General features: G+C 37.3%; 1 protein-coding gene and 1 pseudogene across 1 annotated transcript in view; one reads left to right on the top strand and one right to left on the bottom strand.

The window, feature by feature from the left end:
* Positions 1-16,333, top strand: part of ELMOD1 (ELMO domain containing 1) — a 108,958-nt gene that overhangs the window by 35,132 nt on the left and 57,493 nt on the right. Inside the window, exon 2 of the mRNA XM_024741871.1 lies at positions 10,979-11,080. Within this exon, the coding sequence (XP_024597639.1) occupies positions 11,064-11,080 (17 nt within the window). The 5' untranslated portion in view covers positions 10,979-11,063. The remainder of the gene's footprint in view (positions 1-10,978; positions 11,081-16,333) is intronic.
* LOC112397617 (tigger transposable element-derived protein 1-like) lies at positions 1,542-3,327 on the bottom strand (annotated as a pseudogene).

Genomic DNA, 16,333 nt, shown 5'->3' with positions numbered 1-16,333 from the left:
AATAAAGTGAAGCACAATAAAACAAGGTATGCTTGTATGTCCAGCCTGTATTTAAGGGGTAAAGAGTTATGCTCCACCTCCTTGAGGACAGAGTATCTACAGAAATTATTTGGAATTCTTTTGTGTGAAAGATTTATGTACATTTATTTATGTATTCAATCATTTATTTATATCAGTATAGAGTCATGGATATTTATTTTATACTTTGAGTTATTATCCAATAATACTTTATTTATTTTGTTACTCAAATTGTTCTGCTTTGACCATCAGGAACTCCTTCAGTTGGCTCCTGTGTTTATTTGATATATCCCCAGTTGTTTGTCTTTTGAGCACTTCCTTACTTTCTGGAACAAGAAGACACAGCAGGCTTACCTTGTATATTTCCTGCCCAAACACTAGAATCAGCCATTTTTCCAAGAAGCCCTGGTTCCTTTAACTGGAGAATGTATTTGAAACCATGATCTGGGCTCTGGGTGGGCACTAACAGTTTTTAATTAAAATTTGGATTTGTTTCTAAAAGACCCAAAAGTACAAGAATAATATACATTCCCACCACTCAAAATGAACACATTATTCCTCTTTATTTTGCTTTTTAATAAATAAAACATTTATAAAATTGAAGGCCATTTTCCCAGTCCCTGATCCTAAAACACTCTCTCTTTTCCCAGAAGCAACCACAATCTTAAGTTGATATGTAGAAATTTTTTTCAAGCATGCATGAAATATTTACAGAAATAGCTGTGTATTAAAGAAAATACTGGCAAAACTCCCAACAAACAAAAGTCCAGCCACCAAATGGCTTTAGAGGTGAATTCTACCAAACATTTAGAGAAGAGTTGACACCTATCCTTCTCAAACTATTCCAAAAAATTGCAGAGGAAAAAATGCTTCTGTACTCATTTGATGAGGCCAGCATCACTCTGATACCAAAACTAGACAAAGATATCACACAAAAAGAAAATTACAGGCCAATATCACTGATGAACATAGATGCAAAAACCTCAACAAAATCTTAGCAAATTGAATCCAACAGTACACTAAAAGGATAATTTACCATACTCAAGTGGAATTTATCCCAGGGATGCAAGGATGGTTCAGTATCCACAAACCAATCAATGTGATATACCACATTAACAAATTGAAGAATAAAAACCATATGATTGAGAGGGGCAAGAGACAAGATGGCAGAGCAGAAGAAATTGAGCTCATCTCCTCTCATGAAAAAAACAAATTCACAACTAACTGCTGAACAACCATCAACAAAAAAGACTTGAACCTACCGAAAAAGATATTCTACACCCAAAGACAAATAAGCCACATTTTTCCTGCCTTTTTGGAGGTCTGAGGTCTTCTTAGCATTCAGTAGGTGTTCTGAAGGAGTTGTTCCACATGTAGACGTATTTTTAATATATCTGTAGGGAAGAAGGTGATCTCCATGTCTTACTTCTCTGTCATCTTCCCATATCCGTCCTAGATTTCCCTAGTTTTAACTTAATGTCCTTTTTCTATCCTAGGATCCCATTCTTGATACCACATTGCATTTAGTAATCATGTCTCCTCAGGTACCTCTTGACTGTGACAGCTTCCCAGATTTTCCTTGTTTTTGATCTTGAGAGTTTTGAGGAATACTGGATATTTTCTGGTATATCCCTCATTAGGTGTTTTCCTGATGAAGGGTCTTGCCTCGATGTTGATGGCTGCCGACTGATCAGGGTGGTGGTTGCTAAAAATTGGGGTGGCTGTGGCAATTTCTTAAAATAAGACAACAACAAAGTTTGGTGCATCGATTGGCCCTTTCTTCCATGAACAATTTCTCTGTGGCTGTTTGATGGCATTTTACCCACAGAAGAACTTCTTTCAAAATTGGAGTCAGTCCTCTCAAGCCCTACCACTGCTTTATCAACTAAGTTTATTAAATCCATTTTTGTCATTTCAACAGTCTTCACAGCATCTTCACCAGGAGTTGATTCCATCCCAAGAAACCACTTTCTTTGCAACTCCTCATCTGTTCAAATTTTATGAGATTGAAGCAATTTAGTCACAGACTCAGACTTCACTTCTAATTCTAGTTCTCTTGCTGTTTTCACCATATTTTCAGTTACTTACTCCACTGAAGTCTTCAACCCCTCAAAGTTGTCCATGAAAGTTGGAATCAACTTCTTCCAAAATCCTGTTAATCATGAATGTTCTCAGTAGCATCTAGAATGGTGAATCCTTTCCAAAAGGTTTTCAGTTGACTTTGAAATCCACTAGAGGAATCATCTATGGCGGCTGTAGCCTTACTAATGTATTTCTTAAATAATAAGACTTTAACGTTGGAATGACTCCTTGACCCATGGACTGCAGGATGGATATTGTCTTAGCAGGTATGGAAACAATGTGAATCCCATTGTACATCTCCATCAGACCTCTTGGGTGACCAGGTGCATTGACAATGAGCAGTAATATATTCAAAGGAATACTTTTTTCTAGCAGAAGTTCTCAACAGTGAGCTTAAAAGAGTCAGTAAACCATGTTGTAAACAGATGTGCTGTCATCAGACTTTGTTGTTCCATTTATAGAGCACAGGTAGAGTAGATTTAGCCTAATTCTTATGGGACCTAGGATTTTCTGAATGGTAAATGAGCACTGGCTTCAACTTAAGGTCACCAGCTGCATTGACCCCTAACAAGAGAGTCAGCTTGTCATTTGAAACTTTGACACCAAGCAATGACTTCTCCTCTCTAGCTGTAAAAGTCTTAGGTGACATCTTCTTCCAGTAGAAGACTGTTTTGTCTACATTGAAAACCTGCTTAGAGGTGCCACATTCATGAATTATCTTAGCTAGATCTTTTGGATAACTCTTTGCAGCTTCTACGTCAGCACTTGCTGAATTTTGCACTTTGATGTTATAGAGATGGCTTCTTTCCTTAAACCTCATGAACCAACCCCTGCTAGCTTCAAATTTTTCTTCTGCAGTTTCCTCACCTGTCTCAGCCTTCATAGAATTGAGGAGAGTTAGGACCTTCCTCTGGATTAGGCTTTGGCTTAAGGGAGTATTGTGGCTGGTTTGATCTTCTATCCAGATCACTAAAACTTTCTCCATATCAGCAGTGAGACTGTTTTACTTTCTTTTTATGTGTGTGTTCACTGGAGTAGCACTTTTAATTTCCTTCAAGAGCTTTTTCTTTGCATTCAGAATTCAGCTAACTGTTTGACGCAAGAGGCTTAGCTTTTGGTCTACCTTGATTTCAACAGTCCTTCCTCACTAAGCTTAATTATTTCTAGCTTTTGATTTAAAGTGAGAGATGTGTGACTCTTCCTTTCACTTGAACACTTAGAGGCCATGGTACGGTTATTAACAGACCTAATTTCAATATTCTTGCATCTCAGGGAATAGTGAAGCCCAAGGAGAAGGAGAAAGACAGGGGAATGGCTGGTTGGTGCAGCAATCAGAATATGCACAACATTTATCAATTAAGTTTGCCATCTTATGTGGAAGCAGTTCATGGTGCCCCAAAACATTACAATAGTAACATCAAAGATCATAATCACAGATAACAATAACAAATATAATATAATGAAAAATATTGAAATATTGTAAGAATTACCAGAATCTGACATAGAGACACAAAGTGATGAAATGCTATTGGAAAAATGTTACTAATAGACTCACTTAGCACAGGATTGCCACAAACTTTCAATTTTTAAAAATAGGCAATATCTGTGAAGACAATAAAGTGAAGCACAATAAAACAAGGTATGCTTGTATGTCCAGCCTGTATTTAAGGGGTAAAGAGTTATGCTCCACCTCCTTGAGGACAGAGTATCTACAGAAATTATTTGGAATTCTTTTGTGTGAAAGATTTATGTACATTTATTTATGTATTCAATCATTTATTTATATCAGTATAGAGTCATGGATATTTATTTTATACTTTGAGTTATTATCCAATAATACTTTATTTATTTTGTTACTCAAATTGTTCTGCTTTGACCATCAGGAACTCCTTCAGTTGGCTCCTGTGTTTATTTGATATATCCCCAGTTGTTTGTCTTTTGAGCACTTCCTTACTTTCTGGAACAAGAAGACACAGCAGGCTTACCTTGTATATTTCCTGCCCAAACACTAGAATCAGCCATTTTTCCAAGAAGCCCTGGTTCCTTTAACTGGAGAATGTATTTGAAACCATGATCTGGGCTCTGGGTGGGCACTAACAGTTTTTAATTAAAATTTGGATTTGTTTCTAAAAGACCCAAAAGTACAAGAATAATATACATTCCCACCACTCAAAATGAACACATTATTCCTCTTTATTTTGCTTTTTAATAAATAAAACATTTATAAAATTGAAGGCCATTTTCCCAGTCCCTGATCCTAAAACACTCTCTCTTTTCCCAGAAGCAACCACAATCTTAAGTTGATATGTAGAAATTTTTTTCAAGCATGCATGAAATATTTACAGAAATAGCTGTGTATTAAAGAAAATACTGGCAAAACTCCCAACAAACAAAAGTCCAGCCACCAAATGGCTTTAGAGGTGAATTCTACCAAACATTTAGAGAAGAGTTGACACCTATCCTTCTCAAACTATTCCAAAAAATTGCAGAGGAAAAAATGCTTCTGTACTCATTTGATGAGGCCAGCATCACTCTGATACCAAAACTAGACAAAGATATCACACAAAAAGAAAATTACAGGCCAATATCACTGATGAACATAGATGCAAAAACCTCAACAAAATCTTAGCAAATTGAATCCAACAGTACACTAAAAGGATAATTTACCATACTCAAGTGGAATTTATCCCAGGGATGCAAGGATGGTTCAGTATCCACAAACCAATCAATGTGATATACCACATTAACAAATTGAAGAATAAAAACCATATGATTGAGAGGGGCAAGAGACAAGATGGCAGAGCAGAAGAAATTGAGCTCATCTCCTCTCATGAAAAAAACAAATTCACAACTAACTGCTGAACAACCATCAACAAAAAAGACTTGAACCTACCGAAAAAGATATTCTACACCCAAAGACAAATAAGCCACAACGAGATGATAGGAGGAGTGATTTTGCAATATAATCAAATCCCATAACTGCCAGATGGGTGACCCACAAACTAGAAAATAATTATATTGTAGAGGTTCTCCCACAGGAGTGAGAGTTGTGAGCCCCACATTATGCTCCTCACCCTGGGGGTCTGGTATCAGGTGGAGGAGCCTCCAAAACATCTGATGTTGAAGGCCAGTGGAGCTTGAATGCAGGAGCTCCACAGAACTGGGGGGAACAGAGACTCCACTCTTGGAGGTCACACACAAGGTTTCACATGCATTGAGACCCAGGGCAAAGCAGTGACTCCATAGAAGCCTGGGCCAGACCTATCTGCATTTCTTGGAGGGTCTTCTGGCAGATGGGCAGTGGTCATGGCTCACTGTGGGGGTGAGGGCACTGGTGGTAGTGGCCCCAGGGAATATTCATTGGTGTGAGCTCTCCTGGAGGACACCATTTTGGCATGAGATCTGGCCCCATGCAACAGTCTGCAGGCTCCAGTACTGGGATGCTCAGGCCAAACAACCAACAGGGTGGGAACACAGCCCCACCCATCAGCAGACAGGCTGCCCAAAGTCATTCTGAACCCACTGCCAGCTCTAAACACACCCCTTGACACAGCCCTCCCCACCAAAGGGATAAGACCCAGCTCCACTCACCAGTGGGCAGGCACCAGTTCCTTCCACCAGGAAGCCTGCACACCTTCTAGACCAGTGCCACTCACCAGGGGGCAGACACCAAAAGAAAAAGGAACTACATTCCTGCAGCCTGAGGAACAGAGACCACAGAGAAAGTTAGACAAAATGAGATGGCAGAGAAAGATGTTCCTGATGAAGGAATAAGATAAAACCTCAGAAGAACAGCTAAGTGAAGTAGAGATATGCAATCTACCTGAAAAAGAATTCAGAGTAATGTTAGTAAAGATGATCCAAGATCTTGGAAAAGGAATGGAGGCACAGCCTGAAAGGATACAAGAAAAGTTTAATAAAGAGCTAGAAGATTTAAAGAACAAACAAACAGAGATGAACAGTATATATTCAACACCCATTTATGATAAAAACTCTCCAGAAAGTGGGCATATAGGGAAAGTACCTTTATTATAACATAACATAATAAAGATTATATATGACAAACCCACAGCTAACATCATACTCAACAGTGAAAAGCTGAAAGTATTTCCTCTAAGATCAGGAACAAGACAAGGATGTCCACTCTCACTACTTTTATTCAACATAATTTTGGAAGTCTGAGCCAGAGCAATCAGAGAAGAAAAAAAATAAAAGGAATCCAAATTGGAAAAGAAGTAAAGCCAACTTGGTTTGCAGATGACATGATATTATACATAGAAAATCCTAAAGATGCTACCAGAAAACTACTAGAGCTCATGAATAAATTCGGTAAATTTGCAGAATACAAACTTAATACACAGAAATCTGTTGCATTTCTATACACTAACAGTGAAACATCAGAAAGAGAAATTAAGGAAATAATCCCATTTACCATCACATCAAAAAGAATAAAATACCTAGATATAAATGTACCTAAGGAGGCAAAAGGCCTGTACTCTGAAAACTATAAGACGCTGATGAAAGAAATTGAAGATGAGGACTTCCCTGGTGGTGCGGTGGCCAATGCAGGGAACATGGGTTCGATCCCTGGTCTGGGAAGATCCCACAGTCCATGGAGCAACTAAGCCCACAAGCCACAACTACTGAGCTTGTGTGCCACAACTACTGAAGCCCACGTGCCTAGAGCCTGTGCTCTGCAGCAAGAAAAGCCACCACAATGAGAAACCCATGCACCACAATGAAGAGTAGCCCCTGCTCGCTGCAACTAGGGAAAGCCTGTGCACAGCAACAAAGACCCAACACAGTCAAAAATAAATTAATTAATTAAAAAAAAAAGAAATCAAAAATGACACAAACAGATGGAAAAACATACCATGTTCTTGGATTGGAAGAATGAATATTGTCAAAATGACTATACTACCCAAGGCAATCTACATATTTAATGCAATCCCTATTAAATTACCAATGGCATTTTTCACAGGACTGGAACAAAAAATTTTTTAATTTATAGGGAAACACAAAAGACCCCAAATAGCCAAAGCAATCTTGAGAAAGAAAAACAGAGCTGGAGAATCAGGCTCCCTGACTTCAGACTATATTACAAAGCTACAGTCATCAAGACAGTATGGTACTGGCAGAAAAACAGAAATGTAGATCAATGGAACAGGATAGAAAGCCCAGAATTAAACCCACTCACCTATGGTCAATTAATCTATTGACAAAGGAGGTAAGAATATATAGTGGAGAAAAGGCAGCCTCTTCAATAAGTGGTGCTGGGAAAACTGGACAGCTACATGCAAAAGAATTTCTTGGAAAAGGAATGGAGGCACAGCCTGAAAGGATACAAGAAAAGTTTAATAAAGAGCTAGAAGATTTAAAGAACAAACAAACAGAGATGAACAGTATATATTCAACACCCATTTATGATAAAAACTCTCCAGAAAGTGGGCATATAGGGAAAGTACCTTTATTATAACATAACATAATAAAGATTATATATGACAAACCCACAGCTAACATCATACTCAACAGTGAAAAGCTGAAAGTATTTCCTCTAAGATCAGGAACAAGACAAGGATGTCCACTCTCACTACTTTTATTCAACATAATTTTGGAAGTCTGAGCCAGAGCAATCAGAGAAGAAAAAAAATAAAAGGAATCCAAATTGGAAAAGAAGTAAAGCCAACTTGGTTTGCAGATGACATGATATTATACATAGAAAATCCTAAAGATGCTACCAGAAAACTACTAGAGCTCATGAATAAATTCGGTAAATTTGCAGAATACAAACTTAATACACAGAAATCTGTTGCATTTCTATACACTAACAGTGAAACATCAGAAAGAGAAATTAAGGAAATAATCCCATTTACCATCACATCAAAAAGAATAAAATACCTAGATATAAATGTACCTAAGGAGGCAAAAGGCCTGTACTCTGAAAACTATAAGACGCTGATGAAAGAAATTGAAGATGAGGACTTCCCTGGTGGTGCGGTGGCCAATGCAGGGAACATGGGTTCGATCCCTGGTCTGGGAAGATCCCACAGTCCATGGAGCAACTAAGCCCACAAGCCACAACTACTGAGCTTGTGTGCCACAACTACTGAAGCCCACGTGCCTAGAGCCTGTGCTCTGCAGCAAGAAAAGCCACCACAATGAGAAACCCATGCACCACAATGAAGAGTAGCCCCTGCTCGCTGCAACTAGGGAAAGCCTGTGCACAGCAACAAAGACCCAACACAGTCAAAAATAAATTAATTAATTAAAAAAAAAAGAAATCAAAAATGACACAAACAGATGGAAAAACATACCATGTTCTTGGATTGGAAGAATGAATATTGTCAAAATGACTATACTACCCAAGGCAATCTACATATTTAATGCAATCCCTATTAAATTACCAATGGCATTTTTCACAGGACTGGAACAAAAAATTTTTTAATTTATAGGGAAACACAAAAGACCCCAAATAGCCAAAGCAATCTTGAGAAAGAAAAACAGAGCTGGAGAATCAGGCTCCCTGACTTCAGACTATATTACAAAGCTACAGTCATCAAGACAGTATGGTACTGGCAGAAAAACAGAAATGTAGATCAATGGAACAGGATAGAAAGCCCAGAATTAAACCCACTCACCTATGGTCAATTAATCTATTGACAAAGGAGGTAAGAATATATAGTGGAGAAAAGGCAGCCTCTTCAATAAGTGGTGCTGGGAAAACTGGACAGCTACATGCAAAAGAATGAAAAAGAATGTTAGGACATTCTCTAACACCATACACAAAAATAAACTCAAAATGGATTAAATACCTAAATGTAAGTCCAGATACTATAAAACTCTTAGAGGAAAACATAGGCAAAACACTTTACGACATAAATTGCAGCAATATCTTTTTCTATCCACCTCCTAGAATAATGAAAATAAAAACAAAAATTAAAAAATGGGGAACTAATTTTGCACAACAAAGGAAAGCATAAACAAAATCAAAAGACAGCCCACAGAATTGGAGAAAATATTTGCAAATGAAGTGACTGACAAGGGATTAATCTCCAAAATATGCTCATGCAGCTCAATATCAAAAAAACAGATGGCCCAATCAAAAATGGGCAGAAGATCTAAATAGACATTTCTCTGTAGAAGACCTACAGATGTCCGAAAAACACATGAAAAGATGCTCAACATTACTAATTGTTAATGAAATACAAAACTACAATGAGGTATCACCTCAGACTGGTCAGAATGGCCATCATCAAAAAGTTGACAAACAATAAATGCTTGTGAGAGTGTGGAAAAAAAGTAAATCTTGTCCACTGTTGGGAATGTAAATTGGTGTAGCCAGTGTGGAAAACAGTATAGCCCTTTCTCAAAAAAATAAAAATATTACTACCATATGAGCCAGCAATTCCACTCCTGGGTATGTTTCCCCCCCAAAATGAAAACATTAAAAGATACATGCACCCCAATATCATAGCAGCATTATTTACAGTTGCCAAGATATGGAAGCAACTAAAGTGTCCATCAACAGATGAGTGGGTAAAAAGGATGTGGTATATATACACAATGGAATACTACTCAGCCATAAAAAAAGAACAAGATTTTGCTATTTGCAACAACATGGATGGACTTGAAGGGTATTATGCTAAGTGAAATAAGTCAGAGAATAACATAATGCATGATATCACTTATATATGGAAGCTAAAAAAAAAAACTAGTAAGTATAGCAAAAAGAAATAGACTCACAGATATAGAGAACAAGCTAGTGGTTACCAGTGGGGTGAGGGATGGGGGAGGGGCAAGAGACAAGTAGGGGATTAAGAGATACAAACTACTATATATATAATTAATAAGCTACAAGGATATATTGTATAGAACAGGGAATATATTCAATATTTTACAATAAGTATAAATGGAGTACAACCTTTAAAAATTGTGAATCACTATGTTGTATATCTGAAACTTATGTAATATTGTAAATCATCTATACCTCAATTTTTTAAAAAAGTGAAAAGACTGGCTTTTGTTTAGGCCAAGTTTCTGTATTCCCTGGGCTGTTCTAGTAGGTAATTGTGTCTCTGCCATAAGCCATTTGTCCACACATTTAGTACCTTACCTTGTTGTTGTAGCTAGCATTCCGTTTGTCTCTCTCTCATGAGGTAACTTCATTCTGCTATTTCTTCCAGCCACTCTCTCTTCTCTAGTCTGTTTCTTCACATCTCATACTAATTTGCTGCTTTGTAGGCAGCTTCTGGTGTCCTTCCTTGTTGGAAGACCAATAACTTGATATAGTGGATTTTGTGAAAGTATATTGTAAACTGAAATGTGCTAAACAATTATATAATTTCACTGTTTTATTCACGGAGCCCCCAAAAATGGGGCCGGGGGCATATCATTCATTTGTTTGGAGTACTTGCTCTTTATCAGCTATTTTTTAGCTTAGAGACATTACCAGTTGCTTTTAGTTATTTTTTGAGTTGTACTTCTGGAAGGTTGAGGCTGCCAGATTTAAGAACATTTGCTATCTGGAAATCAGAATAGTTAATTTAATGGTTCTTCATTTTTATCTTTCATACAAATACTGTTCTTCAAAATATAGGAACAGTATCCAAAATAGAGGCAAAGTTTACTATTGAAGGGATTGCTCGTGAAACAAACAATTTCTCCAGCAAGTGACTTAAAATAAGAGACTAATTGTGTAATTATAAAGTGAAAGGATTAAGCTATAATTGCCATCCATTGAATTGTATTGCTGTGTGGGCAGTTCAGCTGGTAAAGTTCTGGGTGCATAGCACCTTATCTGCTTACTAAGGTAAGCAGAAATTTGGGGGTTGGGATTTCCAGCTCCATTAACAGTAAATATATCTAATTTCTTCCACAGCTTACATTTACTCTGACAAAGGCAAATTTGGAAGCAATTACTTGAGAACCATTTGTATAACACCTGGATAATCAAAACAGGCACAATGAAGCACTTCCTGAGGTAAGTATTTATGGTTTCCTGGATGAGCAGTCTGAAATGGAGAAACTTCCTTAACAATTAGTATATTTCTGTTCACCATTTGTGATTCTATAACCAGTTCTCTAGGACTGCATAAAATAACATTGTATTTTGGCTAAGAACAATTTGGACATAAGGTTTCTCTGCCAACTCTATACCCATACTGATGCTAAGAGAGAGCACCTACAAGTAGGAGATTACAAGAGATTATAAAAGAATATAGGCACAAAACCATGGGGCAGACACGCTTTGATATCTTGTGTTTCTAAAGCCCCAAGGTTCAGGTTTGAGGCGTTAGTAGTCAAGGAATCAATATAATCTGTGTAGAATCATTTTCCTAAAAAAAGTAATTTTAAAAGTAGATTTTGGTTGGCTGGCCAACCCATACAGGCATTTTCAAATGTTCTTTTTTGGTGAAAAATATGTTCTAAGCTTTTGCTTTTTCTGCCTCAGTGATGCCTCTTAAATCTGCATTAATTTATTTTTAACATCTTTATTGGGGTATAATTGCTTTACAATGGTGTGTTAGTTTCTGCTTTAGAACAAAGTGAATCAGTTATACATATACATATGTTCCCATATCTCTTCCCTCTTGCGTCTCCCTCCCTCCCAACCTCCCTATCCCACCCCACCAGGCGGTCAGTTTGTTTGATATGAGAATTGCTACTCCAGCTTTCTTTTGGTTTCCATTTGCATGGAATATCTTTTTCCATCCCCTTATTTTCAGTCTGTATGTGTCTCTAGGTATGAAGTGGGACTCTGGTAGACAGCATATATAAGGGTCCTGTTTTTGTAACCATTCAACCAATCTGTGTCTTTTGGTGGGAGCATTTAGTCCATTTACATTTAAGGTAATTATCGATATGTATGTTCCTATTCCCATTTTCTAGATTGTTTTGGGTTCGTTATTATAGGTCTTTTCCTTCTCTTGTGTTTCTTGTCTAGAGAAGTTCCTTTAGCATTTGTTGTAAAGCTGGTTTGGTGGTGCTGAACTCTCTCAGCTTTTGCTTGTCTGTAAAGGTTTTAATTTCTCCATCAAATCTGAATGAGATCCTTGCTGGGTAGAGTAATATTGGTTGCAGGTTTTTCTTCTTCATCACTTTCAGTATGTCCTGCCACCCCCTTCTGGTTCTGCATTAATTTTTGGTTCCCTGAAGATTGTGCTGTATAGGGTACCATATATGTTTGTGTGTTTTAGAGTGATCATGTTTTGTTTTGAAAGCCATTTAGCTGGACCTATAGTTATAATTATTTTCAAGAGTATTGACTGTCATTCAGAATTTTATAAATAAAATTCTCAGAGAAATTTTACATTATATTAAAATATGACAAAATAAAGTCAATTTGGTCCTGAAAGTTAGAAAATAAGACACACTTTCTAGATTATTGAGTTTCTTTCCTGCAAGATGGTGGCTTACCTATATTGCCTATTCTCGTCCCTTGTTCTGGCTATTTTCTGTAAGAAAATGATTAGTGGGTTTACTTCTTTTAGGATGTGATTTAATTCTTTCAGTGGCTGCAATTTAAGATTTTCTTTTTCCGACGGTTTTCATTGCATTTTTATTTCTGGAGCATCTAGGTCATTTTGGGTGGGATTCACTATGGTTTGGTATAGCTACTTGTGTTTCACAATTCAATCTTAGAATTGTGAAAACCTCTCAGAAGGTCACTATTAAACCATTTACAGGCATTAACATTTGTTTTATTTTACAGAATACTCCTCAGCCTGTTTATCTCAGATGTGTAAAAAGATAGTATTTGAAAAATCACTAGGTCATTTACCAGCAAAGTATTTAACTCGATACATTTTTGGTTGCCATGACATTAACATATCTGTTTACACACTCTTGAAAAATTGGTATCTATAAATCCCCCTTGAGTGTAAACGTGGTGTTTTATTTTTATTTTTTTTGCGGTACGTGGGCCTGTCACTGTTGTGGCCTCTCCAGTTGCGGAGCACAGGCTCCGGAAGCGCAGGCTCAGCGGCCATGGCTCACGGGCCCAGATGCTCCGCAGCATGTGGAATCTTCCCAGACCGGGGCACGAACCTGTGTCCCCTGCATCGACAGGTGGACTCTCAACAACTGCGCCACCAGGGAAGCCCTAAAAGTGATGTTTTTAAGCTGTAGAATCGTGTTAACAGAGAGCTTTAGTGTTAGCTGAAGCTTAGAAGTCGGGAGCTCCTTTTGTAATAGGGGAGGTGGTAGTGATGAAGTTTGTCCCAAGACTTGTACTACTGAATTTCTTCTTCAGTGTTTTTGTTTTAGAAAAACTTGAGTGGGCTCAAAACCAGCCATTTTAGGAGAAATAGTAGCATTTGTTTCTGTTAGTTTTTGTTAAATTGAATAGGTGCAACACTATGTTTAATAGAGATTATATTTTTAAATTAATTTGTATTTGATGATTTAAAACTGATATAGTGCAAAATCTACCACTCTAATTTCACACAGAGCAGCACCAAGGGTAATGGAACTGGCATATCCCTATCAGTTATATGTTCTGATACAAATTTTTCTCTTTTAACTTGATATATTTGTTTTACAAATATTACTTAACATTGATAATTTGTGTGAAACTGAAGCTAGCATAATAAATTACACATCAAGAAAGAAACTTGATGATTTTCATTGATCATTGGTTTCAAAATAATAACAGGAAACTCAATCATTTTTTAAAAATATTTATTATTATTATTTTTTTGGCTGCATCGGGTCTTAGTTGCAGCATTCCATTGTGGTGTGCGAGCTCAGTAGTTGTGGCATGTGGCTTAGTTGCCCAGCAGCATGTGGGATCTTAGTTCCCTGACCAGGGATTGAACCCACATCCCTTGCATTGGAAGGCGGATTCTCTACCACTGGACCACCAGAGAGGTCCCAAAACTCAATCATTGTTTCTCCTTAGTTGATTATTGCTTTTGGCTTTAATTTTTGTTTTTAATTCTTTTTATTGTTATAACTTGTGTGTATTCATTATATCTTAATGTTTGTGGTAATTGGAGGGATAGGAGGGCAAGGAGTAATAATTCTGCATTACAGGCACTATCAGGTAATTTAGATTGCCTTCTATTCCCTGTAGTCCATTCTCACAATTTGGCAATCTTTTCATTCGAACCAAAGAGGAGGTTATATAAACATAACTTGAACAAATCAGGTGTTAATTCCTGAGCTCAGCAAATACATTATGCAGAATAAGGAGTTGATTTTCACTGAGAAGAATCAGCAATATTTAAAAAGCCCACGGAGTGATTAATCTGTCAATTTCTGAGTTGCTCTAGGATGAGCAACTTCTGAGGCCATGTACAGCCTCAGAAGAAGTAAAGTTAATCTTAGAGAAAAGAGGTGTGGGGAAAAAATGGATTTTAATCCACATTTAAGATACATGGAACCCATACTCTTCTCTCTCTAACTCCCTGCTACCATCACATATATTAATGGTGTAACTACTCAGAGCTTAAGGGAGTAGAAAAAACATTACATAAGATATTAGAAATAAATGCTACAGGATTAGTACACCCAGCTGAAGGGTGTGTTTTAAATTGACAGTAGATATGGGATATTGGATAAGTACCCCATAGTCACCCAATATGACTTTAGCCGTGATCTGCATTAAAAGAATACGGGGATAAAACTGAGAAGAAAGTGTGTCTATGTGTGATCAGAAAAAGAGGGGACACTTTTTGAGCCCTAAATAGAACTGAGGCTTAGAGTTTAGTTTGTTTAATATATTTCATTAATTTCAACTCAATTAATGTTTATAACAGAGAGGACCTAACACTTGTATTAAGATCTTTTCCTTTGCTAGGATTTAGTTATTGAAATTAAATACTTTTAAGGTCATCAAAACATTATTAATTTTGAATTTTCCTAATAAAGGGTATAAGTCACCCCATATAAATAATTGCTTCCAACTATTTCAGCCTCAATATCTCAGTTTCTTGGCCATGGAATTCACCGCATACTTTCCTTCCTTAGGCAGAAGAGAGGATATGAAACCATCTGCCAAACTCAAACCTCCATGGGAGAAACTGAGATATAACGCAGACTTGTACCCAAGTCCTGGCTGTGAAGCAGTAAAGGGGAAAACAATATTTTACTACTGTGATTAGGTAAATAAAGCCTTCCAATTAGCAAAAAAAATCTGTAAATGGGGTTTTATAAGTCATTCACACTTGATTAATATCTTGGTCCACTGATTCATTTAGAAAGCGTTTAGTACTAGTGATAATTCCAGTACTATGCCACATTTAAATTTTTATTTTCTCTTCATAACAATTGTAATAAAATAGGAATTAATACCCCATTTACAGCACAGGGCAAAAAGCTTAGCAAAGTTAATAAACTCATCTAAGGGCACACAGATATTTGAATGCAGGCCTATCTGACTTCAAAGTTTTTTCTCATAATTTTTGCATCATGGTACTATGTACCTGTTGTGAGGTGTTCTGGGTGATACAGAAGTGAATATGAGGTGGCCTTTGCTCCAAAGTAACATACCACTTGGCAACAAGATGAAGCCATGCATACAAAATTAAGATATAAGAAGGAATGTGATTGATGGCATGCTACAGCTGTTTTGTGATGGGACTATTCAGGAAAGTCTTCACGGAGGTGATGTTGAAGGAAAGAGACAGAGGATGTAACAGGTGGAGAAGGTCCTATGAACAAAGCCTGAGAAAGTGTGACCAGCTGCCACAAGCAGCAGGTGGTCCAGGTTTATTGGCTGTAGACCCCGTTTAGGGAGAGTAGAAGATAAGTTGCAAAGATAAAGTTGGGGGCAGCTCTTGGACACGTTTGCAAGCATGGTATAAAACAGCCCAGAAGCATGGTAACACTTTCACCCAGACCTAATGTACACCTTAAAGAGAAGGGTGAGTCAGACAAAAAATCTTTTTCCCTTACAATATGTGTCTAGCCTTATCTTAGAGCCAGATATCTAGTCCATTCCTTTCAGCTTACAAATGAGAGGGCAGAGCCTCAGAGAAACAAAGTAGCTTGTCCACAGTCACACAGCTCATAATGGCAAATTGAGGCTAGACCTGAAGTCAGACTTCAGACACTTTCCTATTTAATCAAGTAGTATTTCCATTTACCACGAACTAATTTCCACTGCATTTGAAGGGCTGAAGGTGCAGGGTCATGTAGTTATTCCAGAATTTGACTATCATTGCTTGAGACATTGACTGAGCTTATTTATGAGATGTAAAAGCAAAGTCTTGAAAAGGGATAGCTTTATGGT

The sequence above is a fragment of the Neophocaena asiaeorientalis genome, unplaced genomic scaffold, assembly GCF_003031525.2.
Source record: "Neophocaena asiaeorientalis asiaeorientalis breed wild unplaced genomic scaffold, Neophocaena_asiaeorientalis_V1.1 scaffold389, whole genome shotgun sequence".
Lineage (NCBI taxonomy): Eukaryota > Metazoa > Chordata > Mammalia > Artiodactyla > Phocoenidae > Neophocaena > Neophocaena asiaeorientalis.
This window is presented reverse-complemented; position numbering and strand designations above follow the sequence as displayed.